Consider the following 19221-nt stretch of genomic DNA (forward strand, 5'->3'; position numbering starts at 1 on the left):
GACCAGAAATATCGGAACCCGACCCATCAATTCAGCGATACAGATTTAGATCGAATTTTAAATAATTGAACATACATACGGATACGGGCCAAAATATGTTTCTGTGCGGGGAATTCACAGAAAAAATATATCTAAATCGACAACTGGCAGTTAGAAAAGGTTTTATTACTTATATAAAAGAAAAAGAAAAGTCCCCGCAAAACAAGAAAAGAAAAACTCCCACCAGCCCGCCTAACTCAGCCTATGTGAAACCCCACACGGCCTAATAGCTATTTCCAAGCCCGGCCCAAACAGAGAACATCCCATTCCCCATCAAGCGCACCTATATAAGCTCCGTTCCCACTCCCGACCTTGCCTTCCGAACCCTACCCGCCGCTGCCGCTGCCGCTGCCCATTTCTCTCTTCGCTTGGCACCGCCGCAGCTGCTCTCCGAGCCAACCATGGTGAGTTCCCCTCGAAACCAGATCTTCTCTCGCGGTCCAGCGCAACCTCGTAACAACAGGATCGGTGTTTCATGGCCCCAGGCGGACGTCGAGGTCGACCCGGAGGTCGCCACCGGAGCGCAGCCTGCGAAGAAGAGGACGTTCCGCAAGTTCAGCTACCGCGGCGTGGACCTCGATGCCCTCCTCGACATGAACACCGACGACCTCGTCCAGATGTTCCCCGCGCGCGCGCGCAGAAGGTACGGCGCGGACTAATTAGCCAACCACTGCGTCCCAATCTCCCTTCTGTGGTGTGTTGTGTGTCCGCTTCGTATGACGGCGGATGTTGCTTCCGCAGGTTCAAGAGGGGTCTCAAGAGGAAGCCCATGGCGCTCGTCAAGAAGCTGCGCAAGGCGGTGGGTTTGGAACCAAACTGCTCGCTTTCTTTTTCATTACGTGCCATCACTTTGTATTCTGATTGACGAGCTAGTCTACTGCCTTGGACTGCATAACGCCTGCGTGGATCTGTCTTGTTCGAATAGGTTTTTGGGCTTTTTCATTAATGGTTTGTGTTATTGCGTTCTATTCAGTAGAAATCGTGCTGATTGGACCTTGGAAAATTGAAAGTTACTTCAGATATTTCTGGTTGTGAACCTCACTGCGTATTACATGTCCTTCCAGGATCTATACGATACATGGTGTTTAATCTTCTTGTGATGTGAGATCAGATCCCATTTCTGGTCTGAATCCATAGTTGTGTTGTTTATGTTGTCTTAGGAGTGTAGATTTCAAGTCCTGGTGTTGGAATTCCTTTCCTTTCTCTTGTTTTGCAGTGAACTAGTATCCATGTGCCTGGCCAATTAACATAGTGGATTTGATCTTCCTAGCTTTTTATGAATGGTCAAGTTTATATATCTGCATTTCTGTACAGTATAAAGTACAGTAGTTTTGTTGAAGATTTAGTATTGATCTATAACTGAAATTCTGCTAATCTGTAGTAGCCTCACAATCTCTTTCACTGATCAGAAAAAGGATGCCCCTGCTGGTGAGAAGCCAGAGCCAGTAAGGACACATCTCCGCAACATGATCATTATGCCTGAGATGATTGGCAGCATCGTTGGTGTCTACAACGGCAAGACCTTTAACCAGGTTGAGATCAAGCCTGAGATGATTGGCCATTACCTTGCAGAGTTCTCCATCAGCTACAAGCCAGTCAAGCACGGTAGGCCTGGTATTGGTGCCACCCACTCCTCACGGTTCATTCCTCTGAAATGAGTTATGCAGCCTTATAGTCTGCTGCTGCAAGCCATTTCTAAACTGTCGGTCGACTGGCAGGCGTCCTTACAGCTGCTTCCATTGTTTTGGATAACTTATATGTCTTAAGGCAGTATGTCTTGTTTAGCTAAGCGCATGGTGCAAAATGTGTTGTTTGCTTATGTTCTGTGTGAATGTTGTTTACATTCAGAAGTTAGCTTCTATTAAATGTGTCTGCGATTTCCAATGATAATATATGTCTAGTTATGTTGGCAATGTTTACATACACTATGCCAACCTGATTCTTGGTTGCTTGAGAAATACCAAAAACCGTTATAAATTGTGCACCCCAATAGCTGCTCTGATCACATCATCAGGTAACTGTGGTCGATTCTTGAGACTCAGGCAGTTGATGCCCCAAGCACTCAAGTAGTTTGCCTTATGTATAGCCCGTGCTTAGCATAGAGAAGCTTGCTGCGAGAAGACGGTGTCACCAAGGCCCGCCTTCGCCCTTCATCTGCTTTTAGTTTCACTTTCATCCAATGAGCCAATCTTACAGGAGGTGCATAGTTTGGTTCTCTGAAAAGACCCGTGAATTCTTGTATACACTTGCTTGGTGATTCCCAGTTGGAAAAACTCGGAGATGCTGTTCCAGCCCTCACCAGTTCGCCGTATCTTGATTCTGTTTCAATATACATTCAGGCAGCTCCTTCAATGTTGCCACATGTTTTAACTTTTAAGCTTTCAATGTTTGTCTTCAAGGACATGAAAGTTTCAGCTTTTAACTAAGCATTCAATGGTTGTCTTCCAAAGACATGAAAGTTTAGGCTTCAAGCTTCCGACGTTCGTCTTCAAGGAGGATGCGCTATCTGATTTTGACATGAAAGATGGCCACTGTTTTCATTATTGAGGTGGTAGTACACGGGGCACGGCATAGAGAGGATCTCTTGCGTATATTTAGCTACTTCTCCTTTCGCTTCCAAATACAAGATGTACTAACATTGTACAGATGTTGGTAGATTGTCCTAATAACGTTTGAATTTTTTGAAGTTCTCAATCATCTAAACTGCACAGTATACAACCTGAAATTTAACTCTTGAAGAAGTGCAACTTTTTTTGGGGAATGCAAACTTGCTGCCAGCGTGGCTAACTTACCTCCAAATTTATCGGTTTGGACTGAACTAAACCACCACACCAAGTTTAACATCCTGATTTTCAATTCGCAACTTAATAGTTGAAAATGATGGTACGTACCACATATAAAGTCCCACCATGCAAGTTCCTCTTACAAACTACTCCCTCCGTTCGGGTATAGGGGATTGATCTCTAAAATCGGTATCTCTTTCGTTGCCCAAAATTTTGCACTTCAATGCAGCCAATTGATAGGCGTGCTTTTAGCTTTTCTTTTTTTGAGCTGTTCTAAACGGCGCATCTGCTGCACGGAATTGGGCTTATAGCCCTTTCACCCGCCAAAAGAATTAAAGGCTGATTGGTGCGATTGTAGAAATATACTCACTTCGTCCACAAACAAGTGTATGCTTGGGCTCTGTTTTAAGCCAACATATTTTAAATTTGACCAAGTATGTTGAAAAAAGTAACAACAAATATGATATCAAATCGATATATTATGAAACTACATTTCAAAACAGATTTAACGATACTAATTTAATGTCATACATGTTGCTGCGTTTTTCAATAAAATCGGTCAAATTTTAATATTTTTTAATTTAAGACAAACCTAAAAATACACTTATTTGTGGACGGAAACAACTCATAATAATTGCAGTATTGGGACCTCAAGAGCGAAACATAAATCATAGAGGAACATGATAACGGTGAAATTGCAGAGTCCTACTCCTATACCGGAATGGAGACTACGATGATATATTTGGTTAGAAAAAGTTGGGCCCACAACGCCAGTCAACAGGGGGCAGACGCTACTAGTCACTATAATTTGTCCAATGTAATAATACCACAGAACCCTGAATCGAGGTGCCAATCAGCACTAATCTAAGAATATACAACAAGGCGTCCGTACGACTGAAATCGCAATCAACTCTAAGTTCATGGTAGCTCACAACAACATGCTGCTCCAATGCTACCCGCACACAATCAAGGAGGAAAATCTCAATGTGCTGGTGATCTTCAGATGCTTCTCAACGACAGTGTTCCTTGGACGCATTCACGCTTGCTGTCGCTTAGCGTCAACAGCTTCCTTCAGCTTTCTCCCAAGAGCGAAGGCAAGAGGGGGCGGCACGGCGTTGCCGATCTGCCTGTGCTTGCTCTGAATGGTGCCTGCAAATTGGTAGCTGTCGGGAAAGCCCTGCAGCCATGGATATGTTCTAGTCAGATGGGTCGCGCTAGCCCTTGAAATATCTTCAACATGGCAAAGGCTATTTGTTTGCAGAAGGAGATGGATAAACGTAGAGCAGCTTGGCTTACCTGAGACCTTGCACATTCCCGGACTGTGATGATCCTGTCCTGGTCAGGGTGGAAGCACATGCCAACCTTACCCATCGGCTGGGGATCTGTCACAGATGTGGGGAAATTGCCCTCCCAGTCCAACCTCCCGTACAGCCCTTTCCATTGGTTGTGCCTTTTGGCGGTGTTAGGCAAGCACCAAGGTATCAGGTCCACCATTTGCCCAGAAGATAGCTTCACCTGCATACACATTATGGGAGTTAACATCTCATCTCATGGACAGCAGGATGGCATCGACTATAGACAAACTGAAACAAAGTGAATGAAGTATGCAACTGCAGGGTAAAGGACAGTGCAATTACCTTCTCATCTGGTAGGTCGTGCCAGTCACAGCCTGGTCGCTTTGGAATGTGTTTGCATCTTATGAGATTTAGTTCATTCATCTCCTTGGATATGTGATCATTCAGTGCGATCGTGCTACCTCTAATCTTCTTCTGGAACCAAGATGTGGGCTCACCTCCATACTGCATTAAAAACCGGGGGTTCACGTAATACAGACAGAACCAAGAGCAGAAACAAAAGAATAATGGAACGGGTCTAGAGTAAAAGTTACCTCAAGTATGAGCTTATTGGCACCATTTTCCACTTTTGGCAAATCCCCGATTGTATCTCTAACAGTTATTGCACGGAAAGGCGCCCCACCAGCTGTGCTTTTGGCAGCTGCATAGTATTTGCCATCAGGCAGTGTTATTTTCAGTTCAGGGCTAGCAAACACATGCATCGGTTCTGGCCAGTCAGGAAGAATCTCTCCTGGAGCAGCAGCCCAAATGAATGCCCTTTTCCTGGACTGCGCAACACCAAAAGTCCCTGCTTCTAAGATTCCAAACCGAACCTAACCAACAGGTAACAACTTGTGAACATACAACAGATTCATATAGATGCTAATATAGGTAATCTTAAGTACATAAAGACAAGAATTGGTACCTGGTATCCCATCTCCAGGAGAGATGCAACTGCCAATCGGAAGGTCTGCCCCTTGTTGAAAGAAACAAAGTTCCTAACATTTTCTAAAAGAAAGAATCTGGGACGGAAATATTCTGCAAAAGAGAGGAATGCTAAAATCATCTCGCACTGAACTTTACTCCATGGGCTTTGGTTGAATCTGTTCATCCCAGAAAAGCCCTAGCAAGATACAAGGACATAGAAAAGTCAAGCAGTTGGTTAAAAAATTGAACAACATTTTGCTTGCCTAAGTTTAGCAAAATAATATACCTGACAGGGAGGACCACCATTTATGAATTCTACTTCACCAGGGACAGGAAGGTTCTTAATATTCTCTTCAGCAAGTTTAGCAGCTTGTTCAGCAGCTTCAGAAGTAGAAACGCAGTCACTAGCATCCCCACATTTGTCCATAATTGCCCTGCATTTTCATGAATTAGTCCTGATTGAGCTACAGAAATTGAAAATATATTGCACAAAAATCAAACAATCCCGCCTACTTCAAGATCACATTGCAGTTATCCACAAATACAGCAGCTTCCGGATGGTTTTGCCTGAATGCTTCACCAGCTGGTTCCTCGTATTCAATTGCCCATTTTGTGAAGGATGCACCTACATAATTTAACAAATAGAAAATAAATCAGTTAGAAGACCAACATATCCATACTAAAACATATCACTGAAGAAAGTGAATACCAGCTTGCTGCAATCCTTCTGATAAACCTCCACAGCCAGCAAAAATGTCCAGAGTTGAGATACGATTCTCTTTGGGCACCTCCTTCCGCTTATCTGAATCAACTTGATCATTTTCACAGATCTGTTTCCCTTTATTCTTTTTCAAAGCACCAGCTGCCTTTTGTACCATGGACGTGAGCTTTACATTTGGAGGCAACTGCTCCAGACATGTAACATACATTCAGTTACCTATAAAAAATATGGATTACTAAATTAATGTTATATTAGCTAACAAACCTGCTTGAGAGCTCCAGTCATAGGATCATAGATATGTTCGCAGAAGAATACATGTTCAACCATCACTGGAAGATCTGAATTTGAGATATCTATCTTCTTTCTGACATCACATTTTCCCTCTATCATATCCACAGGTACATTAATTATATCTTCGCTATAGTATACCTGAAACAAGCAACAGAGGTTAACAAAATGTATTGAATCCAATTAAAGGAGAATGATCATGTTAGGTACGAATCTAGACATTGATGCAAGATCAAGCATACAAAGCAAGGAAGTAATGATAGTATCATGAACACCAGAAATAAAAACCTACAGAGAAATATTCCGTGAAAAAAGAAAACATATCAAGAAAGGAAGAAGAATATAACCTCTCTGATGTCTGATGTATAAGCTTTGTCTGATGAAATGTCATCTGGTCTATAAAATCTTCGGACACTGACTTTTGCTGATGCAGGGTTAATTTTTTTAGAACCAACAGGTTCACAGACATCCAGCAGATGACAAACTGCATAGGGTTTTAGGCCAATGTTTCTTCCTGCCTTATAGGTGCCACGATCCTCTTCTTGGGAGAAGAACTCAGGCCTGATGTATAAGAAGTCGTGTACACTGTAGGTAACTTTTCTGTAGATGAAGCTGGTCTTGGAGAGTATTCTCAATTCATCACGTTCTGGTTCTCTATGCTCACAAGAGCTACAAACACCATTGCCAAGACCCAGTTTATCATGAGGTAGGGAGAAGAAGGCACCCTTCTCAGGCCAGTACAGGCTTCTGCATAAATATTCCATTGGCAGACCCTTCTTTTTCCTCTCTTCCACTCTAGCTCGCTCAATCTTATCAGCTTCAGAGTTCTCTTTTCTATACTTGTGACCCCAAGGCATTGACTGAAGGTTGACAGACACCAATTCTTTGATGTCCTTCAATTCAAACTCTAAACAATCATTAGTTAAGAAAAGCTCCCTTTCATTTGCAGCATTGCCAAGAACAGTCTCTGAACCTTTTTGTAGCATCCTTCCATGAACCATTTTTTCACCATCAGGTTTCTGAAACATGTATTCAACAAAGCATATGACTATTTCTCCTGAATCATCTTCTAGTGTGACTGTCCCTCCCACAGCTATTCTGAGTTCTCGGGCATACCCACATTTGTATAAAGCTTCTCCAGAAGCTGTTTTTCCAGTTGATTTACCCTCCCACCTAATTTCTTTGCTAGTTTGGGATACCAGTTTTCGAGACCGTGTTGATGGTGGAGTCTCTGAAACCTTCTCTTCTTCAATCTGCACCTCCTCTTCAGCATCCTCATCTTCATTTTCTTCTTGCTCATCATCAATTTCTTTTGCTTCATTTTCATCTCCATCCTTGGAATCTTCAGGAAAATGGTGTGCATAGTAGTCGCTCCATATTCTGTTGATCAATCTGGTTGTGGTTGCACGCATTGCTTTTCTTTTTGATGATGTGCCCATTGTTGCAATTGGATTGAGATTTTCTCCCCTTGTGACTTGAGCTTTTTTCTTCATGAACAACTTTGTATGCCTTCTCTGCTCCATCTTCATTAACAAACCAGTGGCAAATGCACTCCGTCTGATAGTCTCATCTGGGAAATCTGCAAACTGCTGAAGTATGATCTGTCCATGTACCACAATATATCTCTCAACTAGTGAAATGTTGGATGATATAAAAGCAGGATCCCCTTTATCAAATTCTGCCACTTTCTTGATGACATCGACAAAAGAAAGCTTTGAAGCACGACTTTGCTCTTTCAATAGGGTGATAATGCTAACAGCTAGCCTTGCTGTTTTCAGTACAGGCTCACACCAAGGGGCATACTGCTTTATTGGCTGTCGTAGCTTGTACCTGAAATCCCATGCCAAATGTAAGTTTTAACAGAGTGCAGGCAGAAACAGATTAAAACTGGGGTCAAGCAAAGGAATATAAGGATTTAATAAAATAGAAGCTGAGCAGACAGTGACATGAAGAGATTGCATAAATTAAGTAGAGCTGAAGGGAACTGTCTGGAGTACTTACCAGGCCACATCAGTTCGAATGGTTATGCAAATCATTGAGCCACCAAATTCTATAAGCCATTCCTTGATTGGGCTCAAATATATCGGAACTCCTGCATCCTGGTGCTCAGCTTTACTTGATGAAGACGATGAATTTGCAGACTCAGCTGTCGAACAGCAACTGCCATCATCATCTCTCATAAAGCCAGATCCAAAGATAACTATATCATTTTCTGTGCCTGACTTCATAGGTATTAATTCCAGAGAAATAAGCCTAGAATCTGCATTGTATAGAACCCAGTTGTTGAGGATTCTTACTGGCACATCATCGGAGAACATCCCATCATCACCATCAAATATGTACTCATCCATTTCCTGGGTAGACGGTTTATAGTATGCAGGCAGAGGATAGTCATTTGCAATCTCAGCTTCACTAATTTTGATGTAGACATTTTTCTGGGCAGGCACTCCACGTTTGCCTCTCTGCTTCTTCATCATCTTCCATTCTTCTTCTTCCTGCAATAATCTTGCTAATTTCTCATCATCATCCTCAGCTACCTCATTACACTCAGCATCATTGATCTTCAGGCTTCCATTTGAGATCTTAGGCGGCATCTTGTTAAATTCCACTCTGGATTTGCATTCATCTCTTAAAGCAAGAAGAACTGGCAGTGTAGCAAGCTTCTCATCATCATTGCCTGCTGTCTGATCCAATCCAATAAGCTGGTTGTATACAAATTCTCCAGTGGCAATCACAAAGTCTTTGCTCATTGTTCCACTATAACCTTGGATAGCATTAATAGAACGAACAACAGTAGCAAGCAATTCTTCCAGACTCAGGTTAGGATTCCCACCTACTGATCTCATGAGCTTTCTGTAAACTTCAACACACACCTGTGCCTTCTCATAAAAATGGCTGTAATAAGATCTGTAATTGCTTGCTGGTTTCACACATTCATAGTCAGCAAGCTCCGTTGAGAGCCAGACCACTGCAGTACCTTCATCATAACCAGATATTGCCCAGTCCTCAATACGCCCAAATCCTTCACAGCGTACTCCTCTTTCACGCTCTTTTTCTAGATCATCATCCACGGGCATGATGAGAGCTGTTATGAAAAAATCATCTATTTCAGACATTTCAAAGGGCTGCAGATTCCCATCTGCATCGTGCAAGATGAAATCAATCAATTTCCGACAAGGCGGTGAATCTTCTGGCCCTAGTTTTGTCAGGTTGATTGCATCTATTTCTTCCTCTTCCATCCGATTTTTCTTGATCATGACAACATTACTTTTTTCAGATAAACGTACAGATTTCTCTTTGAAATCAGAGCAAGCTGCTGCCCTCCTTGGTCTCTTCCGAGCAGCAGAGCCAGCACCATTTTCAACTTCATTATGCATCACTTCTGCTGAATCCTTAGGCTCAGTCTCCAATTGGCCTTCTCCAGTTGATTCCTCCTTTTTCTTTTGTGGCTTTGCTCTGCACCTTTTTGTTCCTGAAAAGCCATCATGCAGCGAACAATCAACAACTTAAATAGGAACAGAAAAGAAACTGGAGTACTGAACACAGAAAATAATCAAGAATACTATCACACCATACTCAAATGTTAAAACGATGGGATTGGATCCATACTGGTAGCCAAGAGAGGTGGGAGGTCTACACTTGGCTGGATGCCTTTCATGAGCATGACAGGCCACAGCACTAGGGACTCAGCACACGCGGGAAGACAACAGGGTTGAGATAAAAGGTGAGGAACTAAAGTTCATTCCCTGCTTAACCTCGAATCCTCAATGAGGCATTCGGGAACACAACAACATTCTCTGTTAATAATAGCAATCAAGGATACCTTATGTCTAGAGGTTGACAAAAAGGAAATTGCTAGGTTGCTAACGACCAACTGAAATAAAGAAACAGAATAAATGTTGACCAAATAAGTCACAGCTAATGCTAACCATTAGTAACTTGAAAAATATATAGGCACACATAAATTGAAAAGTGCAACACAATCTATGGAAACACATAGTTATAGACGGTTAGTTTCGCGTTTTTCTGGTGCACATTCTGTAATGAAAAGTGCAGTTGCAATATGCAATTATTTTAACATCAGGTTTAACCTACCTGCATGCATGCAAAATGTCAAACTAACATGTCCTGATCCATTGTCGTCAGCAACAATGTACTAGGTGGTTCAAGATAATTGGTCAAAGAAATCATTCTCAACTAGAAGGGCAACTGTACAGAACTAGGTATTGCTTTTACAAATGATTTTAGATTCACTACCATGGACACAAGATAGATGAGACCATGCATGTCGTACTAGGATGAGCTAAACAAATCCATCCATTTCCAAGTGTTCATTCTACTCTCTGAGCAACCCCAAGTATAAACATATTTATGGTTTAAACAACATATATACAGTATGTCTACAGGAGTCAAAGGGTTGGTCCAGGAATGAGCAGGATCCCACCTTTTTGGCCCAGTGAAACATGGCTTATTAATGATCTAGTATTCAAAGCACTATATCCCTATAGAAGCAACAAGAGAGTTGCATATCACTGAAACTACTTTTTTTTTTTACTTTGTTGGGTAGCAGGTAGGTAAGATTGGCAGGGTGTGTGGGTGGGGAAGCACAAAAACTCAGGTTAACATTTCACACACTCGTGGTAGTTGGGCACCTAGGCATCGCATGCCTCCACCAGCCACCACTCAACTCATCTTCACATTCTTCGCCCTCTCATGAACACATGTTGATGACATCTAAAAGATCTACCTACTTTGTCTTTCTTTGCAGCCATGCGAATGTGTCACAATGCATATCTTCACTTTCATCGTTCACCCCAACGTGGGAGCAGAGGAACTGGAGACAGCGACGGGAGACACAGGAGAATACTTGTTTTAAAAGGGGAAACTATTTAATTTCTAAAGAAAGCAGTATAACTCCCTCAGTGGGATCCAATGTAACACACTGACATGTATGAAACATCAAACAAGAGTCAACAATATCTCACATGTACATTCCCAAAGCAGATGCATAAGGAAAATATCCAGGTAGCAATGGGTATATATTACACAGTATTCCTGTAAACAGATATAGTCATGCCATAAATTGAAAGATCAACTAGTATTAATTTTTTGTGCAGAACAAGTAACAAAAGGTATTTAAGAATAAAACCTGTAGTAACAGGAGAACGTGGACTTTTAGTTTTCACCATATCTGATATCTCCCTGTAAAATTTATAATTAGTTAGCCATGACAAGAATAAGCAAATAAATGCAGTAAGCTTACTAGCAGTCCTAAATTAACTACATGAAGAGATCAACTGAGTAACTCAACTTGTCAAAATCACAAGTATACAGCGTATTGTTCTACAGTACAAAACATGAAGTGAATTGTTCAGCATATCTTCAAATTATGTGGTCAGTTTTATTTGGAATAACAAAATAGCACAGAAGTGATATGGAACTTAAATGCAGTTTGCAGTTTTTCATTGCCACATGATGACAGGAAGGGTGCTAAATTAACAGATTCCACAGAAACTAAAGCTATGTGGCAACAGAGCAATAAATAGGACAAAACACTTCCATTTGTGAGAACATACACAGAAATCAAGGACAGTGGAAGCTGCTATCCTGTTGGCACATATGTTGCACTCTGATTAATGTGTAGTGCAGGACTTCAAATAGAAGTAGCACAAAAAACTGAGAAAACAATATTATAATTTCAACCTACTTTCTCTAAAAACATGTAGAAGACACATGCCAGCAAACGATCTTGAATAAGGAACAGAAATGTCAACAATCTTTTGAACATGTATCCATTATATCTGACTGATTTAGACAACAAACTACAGAAATTAGGTCTTGGCAATGATAACCTATTAACAAATCACAACCTCAAACAAGCCCTAGTGAATAGGAAGCATCATACCCATCATGAGAACCTAACATTTGTCTTCTTTCTCATATCCAAATTATATACAATCATGGTAGTAATATCTCATTATATTCCCACATTCACTATAGTTCACAAACATGGAAGACCTCTCAAAATATTACTACAATCTACAGAACTAGAATGAAATCAGTGTAACCACAAGACCACGACTAACTAGGAAAGTAGCACTCAACAAGGTAACCGCAATAAAAGATCTACCAAATGTTGCCTCAGTAATGAACATCTGACCATACGCACATGAAGAAAGGTGCACAAACTAACAGCACAGATGGTTGCACCAAGCCACCAAATAGAGCAGAAGTAAGACTAGCAGCAGGAAGCACCACTTGAAGATTGTGCAATGATCCAAAGAGATGCATGGCTCTTCTTTACAAATTACAATAAAAAATAACAGCGAGAACTCTAGAAGACATGCTAAACCCAGTTTGTATTCCGTTAAGATAGCCTACCAGCGAAAATAAATAAGCAAATTAACCAATTGAACAATGAAATACTGATTTCCTTTTTCCCAAAGTTGCAGCAATGACCATAAGACAACACCCAAGCTTGATTAACACTAGTTACAGGAGCAAAACCAGAAAGAGAAATGAACACAACTGAATTCCATAAAACTCTTGCCGCAAGAGAGCAGTGGCACTGGCAGCCACAAGCAGAATTTCAAACCATGCCTAGGCAAACTAATCCGCTTGTACTTGGTAGCAAATCCAAAACAACACTTCAAAGATGAGCAGTAGTTGTGATATTGATAAAACCAATGAAAAACACAGACCAGATGAATGCCTCACTAATCACAAGCCAAGTTTGCCACATCCGCATAATACAACAACATAAATCCATAAAATAATTCATTCACTGAATAGGCATAGAATTAGTTGAAAGACTGCCTAGGAGATTCAAGAACCAAAATCACCAGCTGCACGCAGTCCACAGAAGATTGAGGCCACACGGAATTAGTTTATAAGGTCAAAGATTCCAAACACGGATCCACTTCTCCTGCAATGCAGCAAAATCACAAAACAAATGAGTCAGAAACAGGAGCTACCAATTTGGGGAAGACGGATACTTTAACAAAAGTTAACAAAATTTGGGGAAAGCAACTCGGCGTTTATCACAGAAGAAACTGGCAGCATTTTGGCAAAAAAAACTCTATAGCCAGTGTTACACCACTGCTGAAGCACAGCAATAGATCCCTCAAACAATATGCTAAACCCCTGCATAGACCCACAGTGAAGAAACTAACTATACAAATTGTTGGCGCGGGAGGGTGGAGGACTCTACCTCTGCAGAGCTAAGAACCCTTAAGCAATCACAGATCGGCTACTTGGGCATCACAAACCCACCAAGCTAGACCTACACAACGCACGAGACACTTGCAGCAAATCGGGGGCCGAAACAGGGGGCAGGCACTGTTCCAGAGGGAACGGGGCCGCATTAACCACAACCCCACCAAGACTCGTCGCCTGTTCTAAAAGGTAAAAAATAAAATACGGGGAAACCGGAGCAATCGATGCGCTAATCCAGCAAAAAATCCTACCATTTTCCTGAATCGCACCACAGAACAAAAATTCTACCTAAAACCATGTACCAACAACGGTATCCCCCATTCCTTTGTTCCAAGGAAGCAAACGTTCCATCGAGGCAACACATTAAAACAAAATCTCCCCAAATCAGCCCCTCCTGTAGATCGCTACACGAATCGAAGAAATCCCCACCGGGACGCGTAGCAGCAGCATCCAGGGAACAAAACTGGTTCCCCTAGAATCCCTCTCCTTCCTAAATCGCACCGCCGCTGCAGCACGAGGATGGAGGATTCGCCGGTAGAAACCACGGGTACAGCCAGACAAACGGCACCCGAGCACGTTGACTAGCAGAGCACGCGCGCCGCTAAAAACCCCACCCCGAAACAAACCCTATCCGTGCACATAGGAGCAACAGTACCGACAGAAAGAGAACAAAACGCGGCGGGGGGTTGTTACCTGCGCGGCCCCCTCGCCAGCGGCGGCGGCGGAGGCAGGAGAACCCGAGGAAGCAGTACCAGCGACCGAAGCCAAGGGCAGGCGCAGGTAGGCGAGCGGAAACGGGGGGGCGGGGTTTGGGGCGCGGGATGGCGGGATTTATAGCGGAAAGGACGAAAATGCTAGCGAGGAATGGCGAAAGGGCGTGAGCGAAGCGTGGAAGGGGAAGGTTTTGGCCGCGGCGGCCGCACGTGCTGCGCGCTTGGGACTGGGCGGGCTCTCGCTTGGCGGGAGGAGGGGCGCCGAAACCTGAAACTTTTTCCTGTTGCCCCGCCCAGATCGGAAGCAACTACCTGCTGCCCCCCTCCTTGTTTTTTCTTCTTCTTTCCTTTTTCTCGTTTTGTTTAAGATTCCGTTTGCGTTCACAGCTTGGCCCTCATGTTTCCTTCCAATTGCATCTCGGTTTGAATGTTTAGTGAGACGTTGTGTTGTTGAGCTCACGAAATGGAAGGTTAGTTTTTGGAAGGAAAAATATGCTCTGGGATTTGGGATTTCTTTTAAGATGGATTTAGGATTATTCTGTCTGGTTGGTTCCTTTCTAATCGGTCATCTTCCTGGGGTTTTTGGAAGGAAAAATATGCTCTGAGATTTGGGATTCTTTTTTAGATGGATTTGGGATTATATTGTCTGGTTGGTTCCTTTCTAATCGGCCATCTTCTTGGGTTCCACCGCACGTCTTTTCGCCACTTTGTTTTTTGGTTTTATTTTTGGCTCAGATGTCGACACTTGATAATCTATTTGATTTTGTTACTACCTCTCATCTACCTAGGTCTTGTCAAATGTCCATAATGTTGTGAGATAGCTTTGAAAGTTTGTGCCGAGGTTCAATGCATTTCACATCTTTGGTTAACATTTCTTATTAATGATCCCTTTTGGAAAAATTCAACTTTGGATATCTTGGGTGTATATGGTTGTAGTATGTGTTCTTTCGCGGACAAATAAAAAACAATGGTACAATTTGATATCTAGGTGGACTATCGTTCACATATTGTCGTGGTTGCCGTCATAGGTAGGTATAATCGATCTATTGCTTCTTTTAATGAAAGAGGTGCGGCATGAGGTGTGTGGAGATGTTGTGTTTTCATTTATTCTTTGTTAACACATTTCAATAATTTTAGTGACGCAGATGGAAAGTCATGCTTGAGTAGTCATGATGTATTACCATCACGTGATTTCTTGTTTAATGTGGTTTTAAACGTGTTTTTATTTTTTCGTTTAGTATACTTCAAGGAAGCGTTTGTCTTTCATTCTTCGCATGACTAGCTTCCTATTTACCTCTATTCACACGCATGTGGTTGAATTTAATTTGTTATTTATATTCTCTTAAATTTGGCATGGGATTAATGAGATGAGACGTGCATCATTGCGTGTGGCAGGTTTGATGTATGTGTTGACATAGCTCGGATGTTATTGTTAAGTCCATATAACCCCTTGAACTATGAGGGTGAGACTACCGCACCTCGTGAACTTCAAAACCAGGTATTTAATCTCCTAAACTTTGCAAAACCATACAAATCAGCCTCGAGACCACAATAAGCTGTTTTTGCGGGCTGTTTTGCTGACGTGGAGACTAAGAAATGCTACGCTATCAGTTTTACGGCGGTAATCAGTTTGAGCATGAACTATATATAACAAAACATTATCATTTCAGTTGCATCTCAAAACTTAATTAAAAATATCATGAACTTGATCATGCTTACCATGATATAGACATATCATACACTTGTCCAAAAGCTAAGGTAGCTTGAACACGAGCATGCTTAACATATTGGAATGTTTAAATTAATCGGACACTATTAACCCCCACGATGAGCGCAAGCTTTTGCTATTGTATTTTTTTTTCGAGATTGACAGGGGCGATTACTCCCAACCGGTGCTGTTGTCTAATTTCACCTATGAGGATGAACCCTAGTTTCCAGAATGGAAAACTGGAGAAAAAGAAAAAGGGAATGGATAATGAGGACGAAGAGCGGGGAAAGTTGAGGGGGTTTCCCCCCTATAAACCAACTGATCCCCGCCCTAAAACGGACATTATGACATTTATCAGTCGCCACGCCAGCAAAACCTCACAAAAAACAACTTAGTTTGGTCTTCGGTGGTTGATTTGTCGATACGTGGTTTTGCGAAGTTCAGGAGGCTAAATACCTGGTTTTGAAGTTCAGTGGTAAAGTAGTCCTACCCTCGTAGTTCGGGGGGTTATATGGACTTAACTCGGTTTTGTATATGTCTGCAGCAAGTGAACGCCTCCTAAATACCTGGTTTTGAAGTTCAGTGGTAAAGTAGTCCTACCCTCGTAGTTCGAGGGGTTATATGGACTTAACTCGGTTTTGTATATGTCTGCAGCAAGTGAACGTAAAGCATTGTCCAAAAACAAAATACCAAAAATGAGCCTAGTGCCTTTTCTTCAATCACATATCTTTGTCTCGTCTTTCTTTGTCCACCGTTAGTAATGGAAAACTTGTTGATTACTGAATGTTGATGGTAACCTGAAACTGACCTGTGCTGCTCTCTACTAAGAGCATCTACGACAACTTCCTCAAATTTTGTTCCCCGCATTTTAATATGGGAATCCTTACAAAGATTCGTGTGCAAAAAACCCTCCTCCCTAACAGATTCGCCAGATCTCATTCGGTATATTTCACTCTTCTATGTTTGATATTTTATTTATATCTTGCAACTCATTTTCTTGTAAACAACTATATTTTATATTTATTTCAAATGACTAATTGAAATAGAATCTTTTTAATATATTTCAACTAACTATATGTAATTTATTTCAAACGGCTATTTTTCTAACGGGCAAAGAACAACAACAACAACAAGAGAAAGCCTCAATAGCAATTATCAACTCATACAACAAGCATGAATCACAACCATCGATGCTCTCCCTCTCTCTCTCTCTCTCTCCCTCTCGATCTAGCCACACAAAAGGCTCATGAACACCAACCCATCGCCCCTAAAGCTACCGCTTGCCTCCTTCCATGGCGACCGCCATACTTGGGCCGAACCCTGATTTCTCCTATGGTCGCATCCTAGCGACAACACGATCACCCTCCTCTCCCCATGGTTGGTATGGTCCACGATGGAGGAGGTTGTGTGCTCTGCGAGAGACCGTGCACTACAGAGAAGGGAGACATGGAAGGAAGAGGATAGAGGAGGCATACATTGGCCAAAACCTCTGATGTCGTCATTGGCAAATGTGAAGAGGATAGAGGATTCATACATTTTCGGCCTCTATTGATTCATACACATAAAGCCTCGTGGTCATCTACCCCATGCCCTAACATTGCCGCCTGCCTCGTTCCATGGCCCACACCCCATCCCTCTCCTCATCACGAGATCGAAATCACATTACTAGCTGTATAGTCAGGCTAGTGGCGACCTTGATATCCCCTATGTTCGCCTCCTAGCGATGATGCGACCACTCTCCTCTCCCCTTGGACGGTATGGGCCATGATGGAGGTGGTTGTGTGCGACGGGAGAGGCCGTGTGTTGCAGAGAAGGGAGACGGGGAAGGAAGAAGGCGTATGAGGAATACCTCGGCGGAAAGGAAACCCTGACATCGTCATTGGCGGATGGGAAGTCTATCAGTCGGCCAAGTTTGGGGAATCCCGGAGGGTATCTCTCTCTCCCTCCCTCCCTCCCTCCTCTCTTTGTCTCTCTCGATCCAACCACATAAAAGCCTCATGGTCACCTACCCCATCGGCCCTAACGTTGCCGCCTTCCTCGTTCCATGGCCCATACCCTGTCTCTTTCCTCATCACGAGATCGAAACCGCATTACCAGCTGTATAGGCAGGCCAGTGGCAACTCAGATATCTCCTATAGTCGCATCCTGCGGACAATAGGACCACCCCCTCCCCCCTGGATGGTATCAGCCATGACGGAGGAGGCCTTGTGCGGCAGGAGAGGTCGTGCACTACAGAGAATGGAGATGAGAAGGAGGTGGGCATATGAGGCATACCTTGGGTGAGAAGGAAACCTCCGATCTCGTTGTTGGCGGATGGGATGTCTCTGGCAGTTGGCCAAGTTTGGGCAATCTCAGAGAAAATATGTCTCTCTCGTTCTCCCTCCCTGCTCTCTTCGTCTCTCCCGACGATACAACCACGTAAAGCCTCATGGCCACCCGTCGGCCCTAACGTTGCCACATGCCTCATTCCATGGCCCATATCCCCGTATCTTTCCTCGTCACGAGATCGACAACCGCATTACCGACCATATTGGCAGGCTAGCGGCAACCCAGATATCCCCTATGGTGGCCTCCTAGCGACGTCACGAACACCCTCCTCTCCCCTTGGACGGTACGGGCCACTACGAAGGAGGTTGTGTGCAGTGGGAGAGGCCGTGCGCTGCATAGAAGGAAGACAAAGAAGGAAGAGGCATACCTTGCCGAAAGGAAACCTCCGACGTCGTAGTTGGCTGATGGGAAGTCTCCGTCGGTCGGCCAAGTTTGGGGATTCTCACAGACAATCTCTCTCTATCTCTTTCCTCCTCCCCCTCTCTATTCTCTCATGGTTCAGCCGCATGAAGCCTCTTGGTCACCTACCCCATCAGCCCTAACCATACCTGGGCATGGGCAGCCCAGCCCGATGACCCGGCCCGAGCCCGGCCCGAAAAAGGTGGGAAAGTTTGGTGAATCTTGGAGACAACACGAAGATCCGCTGAGTTTGGGAATCAAGATGGGAAAGCTGTCGGGCCTCCTTTTTTCTTCAAAAGATCCAAATATGACTACGGGCACTGGACAACGGGACAGCCGGAGTCCCCTCAGAGCTTACTCACTGCACTCATTTGGCAAATGGTACAAGACAGGGAGACATGCCAGTATGCCACACAAATGCCAAGGAAATACCAGGAACTAGGCAAAAATTTGGACGCAGCGTGTTATTATCTGGCTAGATACACTTTGTGGATTCACCGGTTCGAACTCAAGGCAGGTGCCAGACTCACGGCTACTGCCGGAACTACCGCGCGCTCAGGACAGGAGAATGTTTATATGCCCAGCGACAGTCCATACTGAACAAGAGCAGAAACAGGAAAGATCACACTGGTCCTGTGCATTTTGCCATTCATGCAAAATGCAGTCACCCAGTTCAGCATGGATATCTGGTAGACAACTGGTTTGATATCTGGGAGATAAACAAAGAATGATAGTTAAATCAAAGCATTTTTCAAAAAAATATTAA

The 19221-nt window shown here is 43.1% G+C and overlaps 2 protein-coding genes across 4 annotated transcripts; one reads left to right on the plus strand and one right to left on the minus strand.

Annotated features, from left to right (window-relative positions):
• Positions 1 to 288: 288 nt before the first annotated feature.
• Positions 289 to 1978, plus strand: LOC100829629 (40S ribosomal protein S15). Its single transcript, XM_003557420.4, has 4 exons — positions 289 to 443; positions 525 to 682; positions 781 to 838; positions 1449 to 1978. Exons 1-4 carry the CDS (start codon positions 441 to 443, stop codon positions 1695 to 1697), a joined length of 468 nt encoding a protein of 155 aa, XP_003557468.1. The 5' UTR covers positions 289 to 440; the 3' UTR covers positions 1698 to 1978.
• A 1502-nt stretch (positions 1979 to 3480) lies between these two features.
• On the minus strand, positions 3481 to 14305 carry LOC100829061 (DNA (cytosine-5)-methyltransferase 1B). 3 transcript variants are annotated; one of them, XM_014897436.2, is made up of 15 exons: positions 14001 to 14304; positions 12935 to 13017; positions 11242 to 11294; positions 11078 to 11147; positions 8094 to 9564; positions 6440 to 7922; positions 6069 to 6233; positions 5793 to 5988; positions 5597 to 5708; positions 5370 to 5517; positions 5082 to 5279; positions 4711 to 4989; positions 4460 to 4621; positions 4119 to 4337; positions 3481 to 3999 (listed from the first exon to the last, which is right to left on the minus strand). In XM_014897436.2, the coding sequence occupies exons 5-15, from the start codon at positions 9467 to 9469 to the stop codon at positions 3859 to 3861; spliced, it is 4479 nt and encodes a 1492-aa protein (XP_014752922.1). In that variant the 5' UTR covers positions 9470 to 9564; positions 11078 to 11147; positions 11242 to 11294; positions 12935 to 13017; positions 14001 to 14304; the 3' UTR covers positions 3481 to 3858. The 3 variants fall into 3 exon arrangements, with proteins under 3 accessions (XP_014752922.1, XP_010228267.1, XP_024312672.1); XM_010229965.3 differs by lacking the exon at positions 11078 to 11147 and having other exon boundaries at positions 14001 to 14305; XM_024456904.1 differs by lacking the exons at positions 11078 to 11147; positions 11242 to 11294; positions 12935 to 13017; positions 14001 to 14304 and adding an exon at positions 9702 to 9858.
• Positions 14306 to 19221: the final 4916 nt, after the last annotated feature.

Source organism: Brachypodium distachyon, chromosome 1, assembly GCF_000005505.3.
Source record: "Brachypodium distachyon strain Bd21 chromosome 1, Brachypodium_distachyon_v3.0, whole genome shotgun sequence".
Classification (NCBI taxonomy): domain Eukaryota; kingdom Viridiplantae; phylum Streptophyta; class Magnoliopsida; order Poales; family Poaceae; genus Brachypodium; species Brachypodium distachyon.

Bases quoted from the DNA above. Each gene is read 5' to 3' on its own strand.
- LOC100829629 (XM_003557420.4), top strand. The intron at 683-780 runs GTACGGCGCGGA...TTGCTTCCGCAG, and splicing joins CCCGCGCGCGCGCGCAGAAG to GTTCAAGAGGGGTCTCAAGA. The intron at 839-1,448 runs GTGGGTTTGGAA...TTCACTGATCAG, and splicing joins TCAAGAAGCTGCGCAAGGCG to AAAAAGGATGCCCCTGCTGG.
- LOC100829061 (XM_024456904.1), bottom strand. From the start codon at position 9,756: ATGCTCATGAAAGGCATCCAGCCAAGTGTAGACCTCCCACCTCTCTTG. The intron at 9,565-9,701 runs GTATGGATCCAA...ATGGCTTTTCAG, and splicing joins CCCACCTCTCTTGGCTACCA to GAACAAAAAGGTGCAGAGCA. The intron at 5,518-5,596 runs GTAGGCGGGATT...ATGAAAATGCAG, and splicing joins AACTGCAATGTGATCTTGAA to GGCAATTATGGACAAATGTG.